This window comes from Euleptes europaea, chromosome 19 (genome assembly GCF_029931775.1).
Source record: "Euleptes europaea isolate rEulEur1 chromosome 19, rEulEur1.hap1, whole genome shotgun sequence".
NCBI classification, from domain to species: domain Eukaryota; kingdom Metazoa; phylum Chordata; class Lepidosauria; order Squamata; family Sphaerodactylidae; genus Euleptes; species Euleptes europaea.
Window position 1 is genome coordinate 11672955 of NC_079330.1, and position 17408 is coordinate 11690362.

Genomic DNA, 17408 nt, shown 5'->3' on the forward strand with positions numbered 1-17408 from the left:
TGCAATTACAAGGGAGGCGCAGGGTTGCCAGGTCCCTCTTTCTGCAACTGGCAGGAGGTTTTGGGGGTGGGGCCTGAGCAGGGTGGGGTTTGGAGAGGGGAGGGACTTCAATGCCATAGAGTCCAATGGCCAAAGCAGCCCTTTTCTCCAGGGGAACTGATCTCTATCGGCTGGAGATCGGTTGTAATAGCAGGAGACGTCCAGCCACCCCCTGGAGGTTGTCAAACAAGGGCTAAATGAAAGTTTGGAATTCAAAAAATAAGCACAAGTACAATATACCTCACAATAAGGCAATGGAGACACTAATGCTGTTTAGAAAATATATTGAGGAAAAGCCTCAAAAGAACAACCGCAGTTGTAAGACAAAAGGGACAACAGTCCGTGGTAAGCAGTGTTACAAAATCGCATAAGCGTATCAAAATAGAGACGCAACACAAGGCGTTCACAATGTAAAAGTCTGTATACAAAAAATATTACAATGTAGCCACAGAAAATTGACATGCGCAATGGGCTTCCGGTAAAAGTCCAATTTCATGAAGAATTTTTTCAAGCGTCCAGTCCTTCCGTGTGCTTGAGTCTTCATTCACGGAACAAAGGAGTGTGCCTTCATAATGTTATACGGACGGTTGGATAAGACGGAACAAAGGAGTGTGCCTTCATAATGTTATACGGATGGCTGGATAAACCCCCTGGAGATTGGCAACCCTTACACAGAGTCCAGTGGCCAAAGCGGCCGTTTTCTCCAGGGGAGCTGATTTCTATCGGCTGGAGATCAGTTGTAATAACAGGAGGTCTCCAGCCACCCCCTGGAGGTTATTGCTGTGTTCCGTATGGGAAAATACCGAAATAATACACAAAATTACAAATAAACCTTATTTGCTTTTACTGTATGTTGTATATACTTCATACAAACTTACAATCATTTAGCGTCTCACATGCATATACATGCAGATTTACACATCTGAATACATAGGCATGATATGCCCTTGCAGTTTTTTCAAATTGGTATAATTGCCAATTTTTCTATCGGCAGACTTGCCCTTACAATCTATGCCCGTGTTGGCGAACCTATGGCACGGGTGCCACTTCCGGCACGCGTAGCCCTTTCTGCCGGCACGCACGGTTCCTCCAAGCCACTGGCCTTTCCGGCTCTGCCCCACCCCGGATGGGGGAGGCTGTAGCCCAGGGGTGGGGAACCTCCGACATGATTGGCGGTGGCCCCCGGACTCTCCCACAGAAGCTGCCACCATTGCCGCAGCTGGAGCGTGTGCGGCCAGCCAGGCCGGCGGCTTCTCCGGCGCCCTCTGGGCCTGTGCGGGCGGAGGGGCATGGCTGGTCGGTGGGTGCGAAGGAGGCGCCCTCTGCCCCACCCTGCTCGCCTCTCACAAGCCTGCCGCCGCGCCCCACCGAGTGGCAAATCCAAGGCAAAACCTCCCATGCATAAATGGCCTCTTTCTTTTTCTGTCTCCCTCTGTCCTTTTCTTTCTCTCCCTTGCTCCATTTCTTTCTCCCTTTCTCTCTCTTTTTCTTTCTTTCTCTCCCTCCCTTCCTTCCCTTTCCCCCTCCCTTCCCTTCTTTCCTTCCTTCCTTCTTTCCCTCCAGCGGCTTCTCCGGCACCCTCTGGGTCTGTGCGGGCGGAGGGGTGTGCAGTCCTATTCCACCTTTGAAGTGCCCACAAGCTATCCTCCAAACACCTTTCCATTTGTCTTGATATGTAGAGAGAAAACACTAAGGAACTAGTTGCCAATCTCCAGGTACTAGCTGGAGATCTGCTATTACAGGTGATCTCCAACCAATAGAGATCAGTTCCCCTGGAAAAAATTGCCACTTTGGCAATTGGACTCTATGGCAATGAAATCCTTCCCCAAACCCCGCCCTCCTCAGGCGCCACCCCAAAAACCTCCCACTCATGGCGAAGAGGAACTTGGCAACCCTAGCCTCTCCCTCTGGGCCCCCTCTGGGGGTGGTATTCAGGTTAAATTGCCGCATTGGCACTCGGCGATAAATAAGTGGGTTATTGGTTGCAGTTTGGGCACTCGGTCTCTAAAAGGTTCGCCATCACTGATCTATGCTGTGCCATATGCCATGCCAACTACGTATTTTTATAATAGGAGATCTCCAGCCACCACCTGGAGGTTGGCAACCCTTACATAGAGTCCAGTGGCCAAAGTGGCCATTTTCTCCAGGTGAACTGATCTCTATCGGCTGGAGATCAGTTGTAATAGGAGGAAATCTCCTGCTAGTACCTGGTGGTTGACAACCCTAGGAAGGTGGGAGGCAGGGCGGGGGAAGAAGCATAGGCTCACCCAGTATAATATGTTATATGCAGAAAAGAGCAACCAAAATGATCAGGGGTCTAAGAGCAACTGGCCTATGAGGAGCGGTTAAAACGCTTAGGGCTGTTTAGCTTGGAAAGAAGGTGGTTAAGGGGAGGCATAAGAGGTCTATAAAATTATGCATGGTTTGGGGAGAGTAGACAGGGAAAAAATGCTCTCCCTCTCTCATAATACCAGAACGCGGGGTCATCTGCTGAAGCTGGAGGGCGAGAGAGTCAAAACTGATAAAAGGAAATATTTCTTCACACAACACATAGTTAAATTGTGGAACTCCCTTCCCCAGGATGCAGTGATGCCTGCCCACTTGGAAGTCTTGAAGAGGGGAGTGGACATGTTCATGGAAGAGAGTATTCATGGCTACTAGTCAAAATGGATACTAGTCATGCTGCATACCTGTTATCTCCAGGATCAGAGGAGCATGGCGAATATATTAGGTGCTGTGGAACACAGGCAGGATGGTGCTGCTGCAGTTGTCTTGTTTAGGGGCTTCCTAGAAGTACCTGGTTGCCCCCTGTGTGAACAGACTGCTGGACTTGATGGGCCTTGGTCTGATCCAGAAGGGCTTATGTTCTAAATTAGTGAATGTTATCAGTATGTATTGTTCTGTATTGTGGAGTGATGTTTTGTGAAAGTGAAAATAAAAAAGAAAAATTCTAACAGCCCGATGGTCCTATTAATGTTTTTTTTCTTTTTTATTTTATTAAAATTTTGTTTTCAAAACAACATAAAGCAATACATCCAACATACACTCCTAATACATACTCAGTACTCTGTACCTACAATAAGATCTTCATAAAATATCATTTGGAGGCTTGGAGCAGATCTTAATCCTTCTGTACTACCTAATACCCGGAGGGTAGGGTCAAAGTTCAGAATGACCTCGATAGACTGGAGAGCTGGGCTATAAGCAATAAAATGGATTTCAATAGGGAGAAGTGTAAAGTACTTCACCTAGGCAGAAACAACATAAGGCACAGGTACAGGATGGGAGATAGTTGGCTTGGCAACAGTACATGTGAAAGAGATCTGGGAGTCTTAGTGGACCACAAACTGAACATGAGTCGACAATGTGATATGGCGGCTAAGAAGGCCAATGCAATTCTGGGCTGCATCAATAGGAGTATTGTGTCTAGATCAAGGGAAGTAATACTACCACTGTATTCTGCATTGGTCAGACCTCACTTGGAATACTGTGTCCAGTTTTGGGCTCCACAATTTAAGAAGGATGTTGACAAATTGGAGCGTGTCCAGAGGAGGGCGACCAGAATGGTCAAAGGTCTGAAATCCATGCCCTATGAGGAGAGACTTAGGGAGTTGGGTTTGTTTAGTTTGGAGAATAGAAGGTTCAGGGCAGACATGATAGCCATGTTTAAATATTTGAAGGGATGTCATGTTGATGAGGGAACTAGCTTGTTCTCTGTTGCTCCAGAGACTAGGACACGGAGTAATGGATTTAAACTAATAGAAAAGCGATTCCACCTAAACATTAGGAAGAACTTTCTGACGGTGAGGGCTGTTCGACGGTGGAATGTGCTGCCTCGGAGGGTGGTAGAGTCCCTGTCTTTGGAGGTCTTTAAGCAGAGGCTAGATGGCCATCTGTCGGGAGTGCTTTGATTGTGGGATGCTGCATGGCGGGGGGAGGGTTGGGGTCACTGGTGATGTGGGGGGAGGTAGTTGTTAATTTCCTGCATTGAGCAGGGGGTTGGACTAGATGACCCTGGTGGTCCCTTCCAACTCTATGATTCTATGATTCTAACACTGATCTTTTACGTCTTAACAATAAGTAAATTTGTGACAAGCAAAAGATATCTGTATTTGTATTTAAGGCTTCATACAAGCTGGCCCACATTGTGAAACTTAATTAGTATTATGTTTTTTTCCTATGAGTAACTTCCATTGAGTTCAGTGGAAGTTACAGTAAGTGTACAAAGCATTGAAACTCTTAACCGGTTTCAATCCAACTATTCAAGTGTAAATCATTGGTGACTGAGCCTAGCTTGGATTAATAGTGCATTGGCAAAGATTGTTTTCTTGGCTTGGCATCCTGAATCTCTGCTATAGCTGTCATTTTATCACAATGAACAAAGGGCTGTGTATCCTGATAAAAGACCTCTAACATTGCCAACATTAATTTACTGCAATGATTAAAAGTGACTTTTCTAATTCAAAAAGAAAAGTGAGTGCCCTTAACCATGTTGTATTTTTAGTAAAATTTCCTTATTCATCGACATAATCCCTCCCATCTCTATTCCTTGTTCCATTTTTATTTCAGTGGGTTTAGACTGGAGTAACTCTCCTTTGGAATGCTCTGTAAGCATATAGGATGGACAACACCAGGAATTATATTAAACATATATTAATTCTGATGCCGTCCATCTTATGTGCTTAGAAAATAAAAATGCCACAGGAATAGAGGTGGGATGGATCAGCTGTGAAAATTGTGCCCACAACGAGAGTAACCAGTCAGTATTGTTACTGTATTGATTAGCTTTCAAATGTGGTGTTGGAGGAGAGTGTTACGGATATCCTGGACCGCCAAAAAAACAGATCAGTGGGGTTTTTTTTCTTAGAAGAGTTCAAAGCTTGTATCACTGCTTACGGGGCATCTGGTTAAGTAAGGTAACGTATTTCTTAGTGAGATACAAGACCTAGACATCTATTTGCCTACACAGCACTGACCGCTACATCATAATATTATGCGATTGCCTTCACTGTCATGATAAAATGTATATCCAATTCAGGCTTTAAAATCAGCTTAGACTCTGCAAGACATCATAAACCACGGGTGGGGATCGGCAGGCCCGGGAGCCGTTTAAGGCCCGCAAAGTCATTTGGTCTGGTCCTTTGTGGGTCCTGGCAGATCTCTAGCTCAGAAGGATCTAAGACTGGTGATCCGCCCCCTCCCGCGGACAGGAGTAGCGTCTATTCAAGGCAGATGTGAGTTTGTTTTGCCAAGAAAAGGAACCTTTTCCCCCCCTTGCAGAAGAGTCTTTAGCTATGGAGCTGCTAGGACCAATCAAGAAACTGTTAACCCTTTCCCACCCGGGCCATGGAGAAACGTATTTTTTCTGTACTACAAGAGGGCTGGGGGCGGAAGTGGCAACAATGGAGGGGTTAAAGGGGGCAGGGCCAGAATGCATTGGGGGGGGTGAGTTCTTAGCCAGTGTGTCCTCATTTCACCCCTGCAGGCGGAGGTAGCAGGAGCCGGCTGTAGAATCTGGCCCCGACCATGCGGAGTAGGAGCAACTCCAGTGTGTGGCTGGACAGCTACGCCCGGCTGGTGCAACAGACCATCCTGTGCGTCCAGGTGGGCGAGTGCACCACCGGTTGGATGCCTGCCTGCTTGCCATGCGTGGGGGTGTGTCATATGGGGCAGCTGCCTGCTTGGGGCTTGGTCGGCTAATTTTTAAGTTGATAATTTTGTATGGCCCGCGAATGATGTTATAAATATCCAAATGGCCCTTGGCGGAAAAAAGGTTCCCCACCCCTGCCATAAACAAAAAAATTGCAAAGATAATCAGTAGTTCCACGCAGAACAGTAATAATAGGATTTGCCCTTATTCTAGAAAATAGCTAAACTGCCAAAATTGACAGAAATGGTCTGGCTGAGAGATGGGGAAGGGGGGCGGGTTAAAGAATCCTTTCTGTGATTTCTGAACTTGAGAATTACAATTAGGAGTTGTTTGTATAATTGTTCAGTTTTCTGTCCCTCTCTCTCTGTGTATTTTGTGTTTGTATATTTATTGGATTCTTTGTAAAAACATATATATAATAAAAATGGGATTGCCCTTAGTGGGTTTTGAAAAATGTATATTTATAGATCAAATCAAGCCTAAACTGACCCTAGAAGCTAAAATGACTAAACTGAGGCTGTCGTACTTTGGTCACATTATGAGAAGACTGGAAAAGACAGTCGTGCTAGGAAAAGTTGAGGGCAGCAGGAAAAGAGGAAGACCCAACAAGAGATGGATTGACTCTATAAAAGAAGGCATGGTTTTCTATTTGTAAGACCTGAGCAAGGCTGTTAAAGATATAACATTTTGTAGGACATTGATTCATAGGGTCGCCATGAGTCTGAGGCGACTTGATGGCACAACACACACATATCCTATTTGTATGCCTTGTATGGATGTTGAGTGGTGTGGGGAATCTGCAGTTTTGTTCCTTAATTGCTCCCCACCATTTATAGGGAAGCAATTGAGGGAGGGATCCATTGTTCAGTTGGGCTCAGTGACTACAAAAAGAATTTGAAATATTAGACTGGAGATAAATCTTGAAGGAGCTGTTAAAAAACCCCTTCTTCCTCACCCTCCTCAGGGCGTTTTCAGATCTTCTGGTCCAAAACAGTAAGGTAGAAGTTCTTCTAAAGTTTTCACTATATACGACCCATCAGGCTTGGTCAAATAGACGTCCCATTCTTTGCCAAACTAGAAGAGAACCATGTGAGGAAAACTTTTAAAAAATCTGCCTTTGCAGTAGCAGAAGAAGAAGAGGAGGAAGAGGAGGAGGAGTTGGTTTTTATATGCTGACTTTCTCTACCATTTAAGGCAGAATCAGACTGGCTTACAATCACCTTCCCTTCCCTTCCCCACAACAGACACCTTGATATAGACAAGCATCCTGCCGTTAATATCTAGTTATGTTTGATAACACTTGTGTTTTATTTTAAAAATATTTTGGATTTTTAAATGTTTGCAAATGCCAGCCTCGGAAAAACCATCCAAGAATAATGACAAGTCTTGTTGCTTGGGTTTTGAAAAAGAAAAGAAAGCAAAGCAAAGCAAAACCGTTTACCTCTCTCAGCACTTGTCTGCAAGCTCCACAGGGTGCAACAAAGGCTTCTTGTTTATTGCTGTTGGGACAGAATACCAAGTCAGAGTGCAGGAGCTGGTCTGCAGAATTGGAAACATATATAGTGGCTTGTAAATAGGGGAAATAGAGATGCCTACCCACCTAGCAACTGCCATGGCTCGAAATCTTGTATAGCCTTCAGACACTGCCTTCTGGATGGCCGTGCGTTCGGCACATACAGCCAGGGGATAGCTTGCGTTTTCAACATTGCAACCTGAAAAGAGCACGAATCATGTTCAGGTTCCATCCTCACCTAGCCAAACCTTAGAATCCCTATCTCTTTGGACAGCGAAGCCTCCCACACTGATGGGCTGAGCTAATGTTCAGCTGCTCACAGAGGACTAAGGAGTTTGCAGGCCAACCTCTGTCAGGAAGGGAACATTGTCAGGTTAAATGCGAGTGAAATCTCACCGGGACAGACTGAGGACTGGGCCAATACACAAATAAACCAAAGTCCTTACCATTAAGATGCTAGAATCCACCCACTCCCAAATACACACACACTTTCCTCTGAAGATTTATTGCGGAGCCCCAACAGGCTATATGCTTTGGAAAAGGGATCACATTCAGACTGATGAGTGTCCAGGATGAAAGAATTGTACGTTTTGATGAAGCTGTGGCCATTTTTGCCATTGAGGAGAGGCAAAATGGAAATTATCGAATCAAATTGAAACGAGAGAGTCCCAGAACTCTGGGAGTGAGAGGGTCAGCTTATTTACTTATTCATTTCTTTTGCATTAACCTGATGCATTAAATCAGATTTAATGGGCAGGAGTTAGGAAAAGGGACCAATCAAAGGAGAGCAAAAATCAGCTTACAAAAACGATGTGAGACTGAGGTTCACTCAGAGCCGTGTCTCACTAGGCCCAAGCCATGACAGCTTCCCAAGCAAAACTTATTCCTTACATGAAGAAAGAAGTGCCCCTAAGAACATTTTATGTGTGAGGGTGGACTTATCCTCAGGAAATAATTCACAGTGGGTAGCCGTGTTAGTCTGTTTGCAGTAGCCAAAAAGGGCAAGAGTCCAGTAGCACCTTAAAGACTAACAAAAATATTTTCTGGTAGGGTATGAGCTTTCGTGAGCCACAGCTCACTTCCAAAATTGAGCTGTGGCTCACGAAAGCTCATACCCTACCAGAAAATATTTTTGTTAGTCTTTAAGGTGCTACTGGACTCTTGCCCTTTTTATCCTCAGGAAATACACGTTTTCCAATCAATACTACTGCTTAATGGTTATGGGGGGGGAAGAAGAAGAAGAAGAGGAGGAGGAGTTGGTTTTTATATGCCGACTTTTTCTACCATTTAAGGCAGAGTCAGACTGGCTTACAATCACCTTCCCTTCCCTTCCCCACAACAGACACCTTGTGAGGTAGGTGGGGCTGAGAGAGCTCTAACAGACCTGTGACTTGCCCAAGGTCACCCAGCTGGCTTCGTGTGGAGGAGTGGGGAAATAAATCCAGTTCACCAGATTAGTGTCCGCTGCTCATGTGGAGGAGTGGGGAACCAAACCCGGTTCTCCAGATCAGAGTCCACCGCTCCAAACCACCGCTCTTAACCACTACACCACGCTGGCTCTCTGGATACCTGCAGATCCTCCTCTACCCTCACTTCTTCCTAGGGCTGCCAACCTCCCGGTGGGGCCTGGAAATCTCCTGCAATGACAACTGATCTCCAGACCGCATAGATCAGTTCCCCTGGAGAAAATGGCTGCTTTGGAGAGTGGCTGGAATTGTCAGCCTCCTGGTGGTGGCTGCCTGGAGTTCTCTCAGAATGACAACTGATCTCCAGGCTACAGCGATCGGTCCCCCTGGAGAAAATGACAGCTTTGGAAGGCAGACTATTTGGCTTCCCATCACTGCTGAGGTCCCTCCTCTCCACGCTCCACCCCAAAATCTCCAGGAATTTCCCAAGCAGGAGTTGGCAGCCCTAGGGTGCTAGAGCAGTGGGGAAGTTTATGCCTTCACTTACCGGAGAAAACCTTGCCATCCCAAGTCAGGACTGCGGCCCCCACCGGGAAGCTGCTGTAAGGGCAATAGGAAAAGTGTTTCGCTTCCCTGCATGTGTCCACAAGTTGCTGGATCTGATCGGGGCGAACAGCTGGAGAACTTCCCGAGGGATGATCGTCCTGAGGGGAACCCGGTTGCTTTTCAGCCATTCTCAGACTGGGGTGTCTTCTCATATGGCCTCTCAGACCTGAGCCGGAAGGGAAGACGCAGGTGCCAAGAAAGAATCACCCTCGCATTCTTCAATATGCGCACGCAGCAGTAAACACCTCGTTCTTCTGAATCACTGTGTTAACACAAAAATCTTAAACAGTGAGGCTGAAAGGGAAGCCTAAAGGTTAGTATTTGAGTTACAACGTGATTCCACTACAGTCGCCAGAAATTTAGCCACAGCCTAAGTTCCTTGTTTTTCTTCCAAGTAGACTTAGCTTCTAGGGAGACAGAGTCCTTTGTAAGCGAAGGAAAAACCCAGTCAGCTCTCAAATCTGAAAATTCAGGGCAATCCAAAAGAATATGGATCTAGAGAGTCAATTCCGTTAGGACCACACCTGCAGAAATTATAAGAGTGTGGAATAATACCATTAAACCTTCCCAACGTGGCAGTAAACTTGAGAATCAGACACCCCTATGACCCTCCTTAACATGGCCTCGCAGTCTGGGTGACAGTATGCTCGTACCTACAGTGGGATGGGGCTCTCTCTCTGAAAAAAAAAAGCCTAGTTAATTTTTCCCTGCTTGATCTTTGATCTCCGGTCGTTCGAGCTGCACATATACAGGCAGAATGCAAGGCCTTATCCCCCCCCCCCCCTGCACTCTCCCTAGGAACAAAATCGCCAATGTTTCTGGGATGCTAAGAGCTGTGGGCGGTTTGTCCTCGCATGCTCCGTCCCTTCCCTCGCTGGCCTCTGTCCTTCTCCTCTCTGCATCGGCAATCATATTTGTGGAGAGAACAAATACCGGGCGAGCTGGGCACAACCAGCCCCTAGAACCAGGACGCCAACTCGGGAAACGAGTTTCTGCTTTTGTTCTCTGTCCATAAAGTGACCCTGGCTATTGTTTCCCGGTCACATAGATGCAAAGACCTCGTATGTAAGGGAGCCCAGCCTCCCTCTCTCTTGCACCTCAGTGCCAAAAGGAAATCTGCAGATCCAAAACCCAGTTGAGTTCAGTGGAGACTGGGAACTTGAAAAAGTCCTTTTTAGAATGCCAGTCATGAGCTGCCTCGGGAAGAAGAGATCTGCAGAGTCTGTGTTTTTTATTGGTAAATAACAGAAACACACACCCCCTTTCAGGGGGCCACTGACCTACTATAGTTGAGGGCTTACAAATATCTGCAACCATCCCTGGAGGTATGTATATATTTAGCTGACACAGAGGTTGCAGCAAGAGGGCTAAACTAATGAGACATTGTGGGGGCTTTCACAATTATCCTGGGGTGCCGAGCGCGGAGAGAGGGCTTGCTATTTCAGGAACAAGCTAGTTCACACATGCAGGAGAATGAGGTGGCACAGCCCTGTGGTGGTGGAATGGGCTGTACTACTCTAGACTGCTGGGGATGGGTTCCAGTTTTGAACTTTCCTTTGCATTAAAAAAAAAAAACCCTCCATGCAAACAGAAAAACAGCAGCACAGGGAGAAAAGTCTCGCACCTGCTGATTCTCTAGACTAGAGCAGGGAGTTGTTAACTTAGGCCTTTTATGCAGGGACGCTTCCCCACGGTCATCCCTGCCAACTGCTTCGGGGCTTCCTTTTGATTATGCATGCCTTTCCCGCCCGTCAGAGGTCGCCTCGCTTTCCCCATAGCGATCTCTGACGGGCCTAAAAGGCATGCGTAATCAAAAGAAAGCCCCGAAGCAGTCAGAGGGGGTGACTGCGGGCAAATGTCCCTGCATAAAAGGCCAAAGGGGAGCATCCCAAAATATGACATCCCCCACTTGATCAAGTGGTGCAGACCATTCTACCCTTTTGAGTCTTTGCCACCTCATTTTTATGCAGGGTCTTCAAAGCAGACCCGCTGAGACTGACTGAAGTAACAATACATATTGTCCTGACTTTTTTGGAAGGCGGTTTGCCTATTAGTTCAGCATTGTATATGTTGAACACATGACATTGCCTTATACTGAATCAGATGGACCCTTGGTCCATCAAGGTCAGTATTGTCTACTCAGACTGGCAGCGGCTCTCCCGGGTCCCAGGCGGAGGCCTTTCACATCACCTCCTACCTGGTCCTTTTAACTGGGATGCTGGGGATTGAACCTGGGACCTTCTGCAGGCCAAACAGATGCTCTGCCACTGAGCTACTAGCTATGTTAGTTCATCTCCAGCTATTGTCAGTGACAACCTGCCACTGCTGTTAACAGATTCTTTAGTGTGTAATAGTCTGCCCTTTGGCATAGTGCACATTCTAGTACTTGACAAAGAAACTATTCAAACTCAGCCTACAAATACTGCCTCCTCCTCTTCCTTGCACCCGAAATACTCATCTGAGTATTCTCAGGATCTTAACAACTTCATTGTCATTTTCCCCGCAAATATATTTACACCCTGCCTGTCCAGACGATGTCCAAGATGATTCACAGCAACAACAAAATGAACCAGTTCATTCAAAACAACAGATTGCGAGCTGTGCAGGCCAAGGGGTGGAATGCCTGCAGAAGAATAAATCAAGCAAATTATGCACTGGGGGAAGAAAGCGACATAAAAAGTTTGGGGTTTTTTTTATAAAAAAAAGAGGATGAAAACAGAGTTGTTCAGTGATCCAACAACCACGCACAACAATGTAATAAAAAGCCTACTGGAGCCAAACATATCTTCTGTCTAGTAATGTTTTTATTCGGTCTTCAGTGTAGATTTATTTATTTATTTATTTATATTTTTTTCAAATTTATAGTCCGCCCTCGTCCCCAGCGAGCCAGGCTCAGCAACAATTAAAAACATAAACATCCAATATATACAATCATCACTATCATTAAAACCATAATCTTAATAGACCCTCTATTAAGTAGACCCTCCCTTCCCCATTTTATCCTTACAACAACCCAGTGAGGGAGTTGAGGCTGAGGAGGTATGAGGAACTCAAAGTTACCCAACAAGGTTGTAGTCTGGAGACATGAATCCAGGTCTCCCAAATCCTAGTCTGACATTCTAACCACTGCACTGCGCTGTCGCCTGGTGTCGGAATAACTGTAGCGATGGTGGTGGGTGAACTCGAGAGAGAGGTTATTCCCCAGGCATGTAACCACCACGCAAAAGGCCCTTCTCCAATTACTACCTACATCAACTCTCTTGGGAAGGGCACCCAAAACAGGGCTTTGGAAAATTATCTCAGTGGACAGGCAGGGTTGTTTATGGGCAGAAGGCCCCCTGGTCCCTTTCATTTGCTCCAGGTGAACTGATCCCTATCGGCTGGAGATCGGTTGTAATAGCAGGAGATCTCTAGCTACTACCTGGAGGTTGGTGCAAGGTGGCCTCTGACAGTTGGAAACGGCATTCATCAACACATAGACCCGTGTTGGAATATACAGCCTTTGTGGTGTCACTTAATTCCAGATCCAGAGGTGTTCTTATCACAGAGTTAAATAGATAGGACAGGGCGTGGAAGGGACATCTAATACCTATCTTCAGGGCCGGATTTAGGTTTGATGAGGCCCTAAGCTGTTGAAGGTAATGGGGCCCTTTATATGTCCAGCTGTCCTTTGTCAACAACAAATTGTCACTGTTTTTTGTGTTGAATATATGCTATATGGTAATTTATGGACCTAATGACAGCAGGTGAAACAGCCATGCATGAAAGACCTCTGTTACGAAAAAAAAATGAAAGGTGTAGTAGAATACTGAAGTATGGCTTAACCACCAGATGGCACGTTTGAGTAACATTTTAGTTTTACAGGCGTCGACTCTGCCCTAGAGATTTATAGATGCAGAGCCTACATCTGAATAGCAACTATCTTGCATCTTCTGATTGGCCAGAGTTGAAATGTTGGACATTACAGGGCCACCCCCTCCACCACGAGCCCTGGGAGGTACCTGGGTCGTGGCGGGGCCTGGAGGTCTGGCCGAGGGGGCAGAGCCAAAGGCCAAAGGGGTCATGACTTAGGACATGACTTAGGAGGGGATTCACATGCTCAGTTTCCCCAGCCGCGGTTGTTCTATATAGGGCGCTACTGGTTGTATTCCTGGGACTGCGGGCAATCGTGAAAAAATGCTGGATCAAGCGAGGGAGGGAGAGCCGCTGCCAGTCCGAGTAGATGATGCTGACCTCGATGGACCAAGGGTCTGATTCAGTATAAGGCAGCATCATGTGTTCGTGTGTACCAGGGGCTGGATCCAGCTCATTGGAAGGCTGTCTGGCTGCCCTTCCTCTGACTACCACGCTGATGGCAATTACTAATAGACAATATAGACTGATTGTCCTATGAAATTACTCTAAGCGCACCTGAACAGGTGATTGCCATTCCAGGATGTGACCAGACTTGATTATGGTACAGTTCAGAGCGAGGACAGGAAACGGTGCCCCTGTTCAGAATATGCCCATCGTTTTCTTTAATCCCACCCTTCCTCAAGGGAGCTCAGGCGGCACGCTTGATTCCCCCCCACCTCTGTTTTCTCCGTTTTCTCCAGGTGAACTGATCTCTATCGGCTGGAGATCAGTTGTAATAGAAGGAGATCACCAGCTAGTACCTGGAGGTTGGCAACCCTGCAGGTGAGTCTGGGGAGAGATGAGCCCAGAGTCCCTTTAGCTGAAGTCTGATTGTGTGTGCCCGCATTCCCTGTTCATGCCAAAGGCCCTTTATGGATCAAGAGTGGCTTCTTTTGGCCGGAGAGTAAGGAACAAAAGTACCCTTCATTGCTGAGCCAGGCTTGGATTCCGGCCATGACTCCACTCAACAAGCCAGGATGGATAACGCTTGCGCGCGGCTGGATGTTCAGACAGAGAAGACGAGCTGACACCGTGCCAGAAATATGAGAGACCGCAGGTGTGCTTTGGGTACCCAGAAGGGAGGCTTGCAATGAATTCTGCAGGCGCTCACCTTCCTCCTGTGGCAGGCTGGCTCGTGATTGATGTCTGGTCCGACAAGCCTGTGTCTTGGAGGAAGGGTGTGTGGAAGGGTGTGCAAAAGTCCCCCATGTTGTTCCTTTTCGGTATTTGTGTGTGGTTTTTCTCTCAACGATTTCCATTTTCTGCCTTTTGTTGTTGGTTTTGCAGGTTTAAAAATATCGTGTACATACCTCGTGCGATTTTTACATTGCTGTTTTGATTTCAAAGGGTATGAGTTTTGAATCTGGGGCAGCCAAACCATCAATAGAATTCTCATGGCATCTCAGAAATGTGACGCTACAAGAATCATTTTGGTTTAAAATGTTTGTATTGTGCTTTATTTTCTTAGACTTAAGGTGGCTACCATTTGAACACATGAAGCTGCCTCATACTGAATCAGACCCTCAGTCCAACAACGTCAGCATTGTCTGCTCAGACCGGCAGCGGCTCTCCAGGGTCTCAGGCAGAGGTCTTTCACATCACCTAGTTGCCCGGTCCCTTTAAGTGGAGATGCCGGGGATTGAACCTGGGACCTTCATGCATGCCAAGCAGAGGCTCTACCACTGAGCCACAGCCTCTCCCTTCAATGTACGACATTTGTAAGTATAAAGGTGCATAATATGGGAAAGCTGGATTGTTGCTGAAACATAGCATTAAAAATGCGCACGGGAAACAGAAAATTGTATAATTTTTTTATATATATCACAGGTTTGAGTCCCAAAAAATCAAAACGGGGATTTTCTGGTCAAAACAACAGAAATGAAAAGTTTTAGATCATCCCTTTTATTGTCTGATGGGAATAGGGTTGCCAGCCTCCGGGGGGCTGGGGGCTGGAGGTCTCCTAGAATTTCATCTGTTATCCAGACTATGTAGATCAGTTTCCCTGGAGGAAATGGCAGCTTTGGAGGGTGGACTTTATGGCATCACATCCCAGGTAAACCCCTTTCCTTTCCCAAATTCTGCCCTCCCCAGGCACTGCCCCCCAAATCTCTAGGAATTTTCCCGACATCCAGTTGGCAACCCTACACCCCAACACCACCCCTAAATCTCCAGGAATTTCCTAAAACAGATTTGGCAGCCCTAGATGGGAAGCTGACGGTCATAAAGAAGAAGAAAAAGAAGAGGTAGTTTTTATACGCTGGTTTTCTCTACCTTTTTAAAAAGGAGAATAAATCGGCTTACAAGCTCCTTCTCTCCCCACAACAGACACCTTGAGAGGTAGGTGAGGCTGAGAGGGCTCAAAGAGAACTGTGACTGGCCCAAGGTCACTCTGCTGACCTCATGTAGAGGAGTAGGGAATCAAATTCTCCAGATTAGAGTCCACCGCTCTTAACCACTACACCACCACTCAAAAATGTGTTATGTTCTGGGATATTTTGTTTGCTTTCGCTAGAAAATACTACTATTTCTAGCTCTCTCCACTCCCAGTTCTCTCTCTCCTCTGTCTCTCTCTCTGTGTCTCCTTATTGGTCCCAAACCAGGAGCCTTGGACAAATCAAGATTTTTCTTGGTAGCTGAGATATTGTTTGCTTATTCGTGAAGAGGATTTATTGATTGAGCAACCAGCCGATATTTTACTGAGGGCCATAAAAAGGCTCTTCCTAAATTAAATTGCAACTGGAAACATCCACAGCTCAGAGATTTGTCAGGGCTCCTTAACATTTAATGGCTGTGTGCAGTGAGGGGAATTTTAAAATGTGAGCCCTTTCAGCGGCAAGGTTGAAGCAAACATTGTTCATGTCTGAATGGCGATGCCTGCCACTGAGGCAAGATGGCTGTAGGGTTGCCAGCTCCACCTTGGGAAATTCCTGGAGATTTGGGGGCAGAGCCTGGAGAGAGCAGAATTTGGGGAGGGGAGGAAGCTCAGCAGGGATGTGATTCCATAGAGCTGGGTTTCCCAATGTGTAGGGTTGCCAACCTCCAGGTACTAGCTGGAGATCTCCTGCTATTACAACTGATCTCCAGCTGATAGAGATCAGTTCCCCTGGAGGAAATGGCCGCTTTGGCAATTGGACTTTATGGCATTGAAGTCCCTCCCCTCCCCAAATCCCACCCTCCTCAGGCTCTGCCCAATAAACCTCCTTCCAGTGGCGAAGAGGGACCTGGCAACCCTACCAATGTGGCGCCTGTGGGCACCATGGCATGGGTCAATACCTTTCCTGGTGCCCAACAAGTGTTTTTAGGAGACGGATGGGGCCAGGTAGGGCCAGCAAGGCTTCCAATTGACAATTGGAGATTTGATTGGCTGTGCAGATTTTAAAAGATGTTGCTGCCATAGGGTTGCCAGGTCCCTCTTCGCAACCGGTGGGAGATTTTGGGGGCGGAGCCTGAAGAGGGCGGGGTTTGGGGAGGGGAGGGATTTCAATGCCATTGAGTTCAATTGCCAAAGCAGCCATTTTTCTCCAGGTGATCTGATCTCTATCAGCTGGAGATCAGCTGAATTAGCAGGAGATCTCCTGCTACTACCTGGCAGTTGGCAACCCTATGCTGCCATCACAACACAAGGATCTACACTGTGTTATTGAAGTTAAGCTGTGGCGCTCATTTGGTGGCTGGCTGTGCCTCCTGCAGCATGCAACCATTTTGTGGCAGACATTTTGTTGCTGCGCTAGGGTTGCCAGGTCCCTCTTCATCACCGGCAGGAGGTTTTTGGGGCAGAGCCTGAGGAGGGCAGGGTTTGGAGAGGAGAGGGGCTTCAATGCCATAGAGTTCAATTGCCAAAGTGGCCATTTTCTCCAGGTGAACTGATCTCTGTTGGCTAGAGATCAGCCAACTCCTCCTCCTCCTCTTCTTCTTCTTCTTCTCCTTCTCCTTCTCCTTCTCCTCCTCCTTCTCTCCTCCTCCCCCCCCCCATGAAGTTGAGTTGGTCTGTTGAGGTCAGTATTATCTGCTCAGACTGGCAGAGGCTCAGGTTCACCTCATCTTCTACCTACATCCTTTGAAAAGGCTAATGTGGTCTTGGGGTGTATCAACAGAGGCATCACATCCAAATCGCAAGAGGCCATAGTCCCACTACATCGCATTGGTCAGGGCCACACCTGGAGTATTGTGTGCAGTTCTGGGGGTCTCACTTCAAAAAGGATGCGGACAGAATGGAGTGGGTGCAGAGGAGAACGACGAGGATGATCAGGGGCCTGGAGACCAAGCCCTAGGAGGAACGGCTGAGGGAGTTGGGAATGTT

The 17408-nt window shown here is 46.9% G+C and overlaps 1 protein-coding gene across 1 annotated transcript; it reads right to left on the reverse strand.

The window, feature by feature from the left end:
* Positions 1–6649: 6649 nt before the first annotated feature.
* CDA (cytidine deaminase) lies at positions 6650–9342 on the reverse strand. The gene is made up of 4 exons (XM_056865554.1): positions 9156–9342; positions 7290–7401; positions 7131–7188; positions 6650–6763 (listed from the first exon to the last, which is right to left on the reverse strand). Exons 1-4 carry the CDS (start codon positions 9340–9342, stop codon positions 6650–6652), a joined length of 471 nt encoding a protein of 156 aa, XP_056721532.1.
* Positions 9343–17408: the final 8066 nt, after the last annotated feature.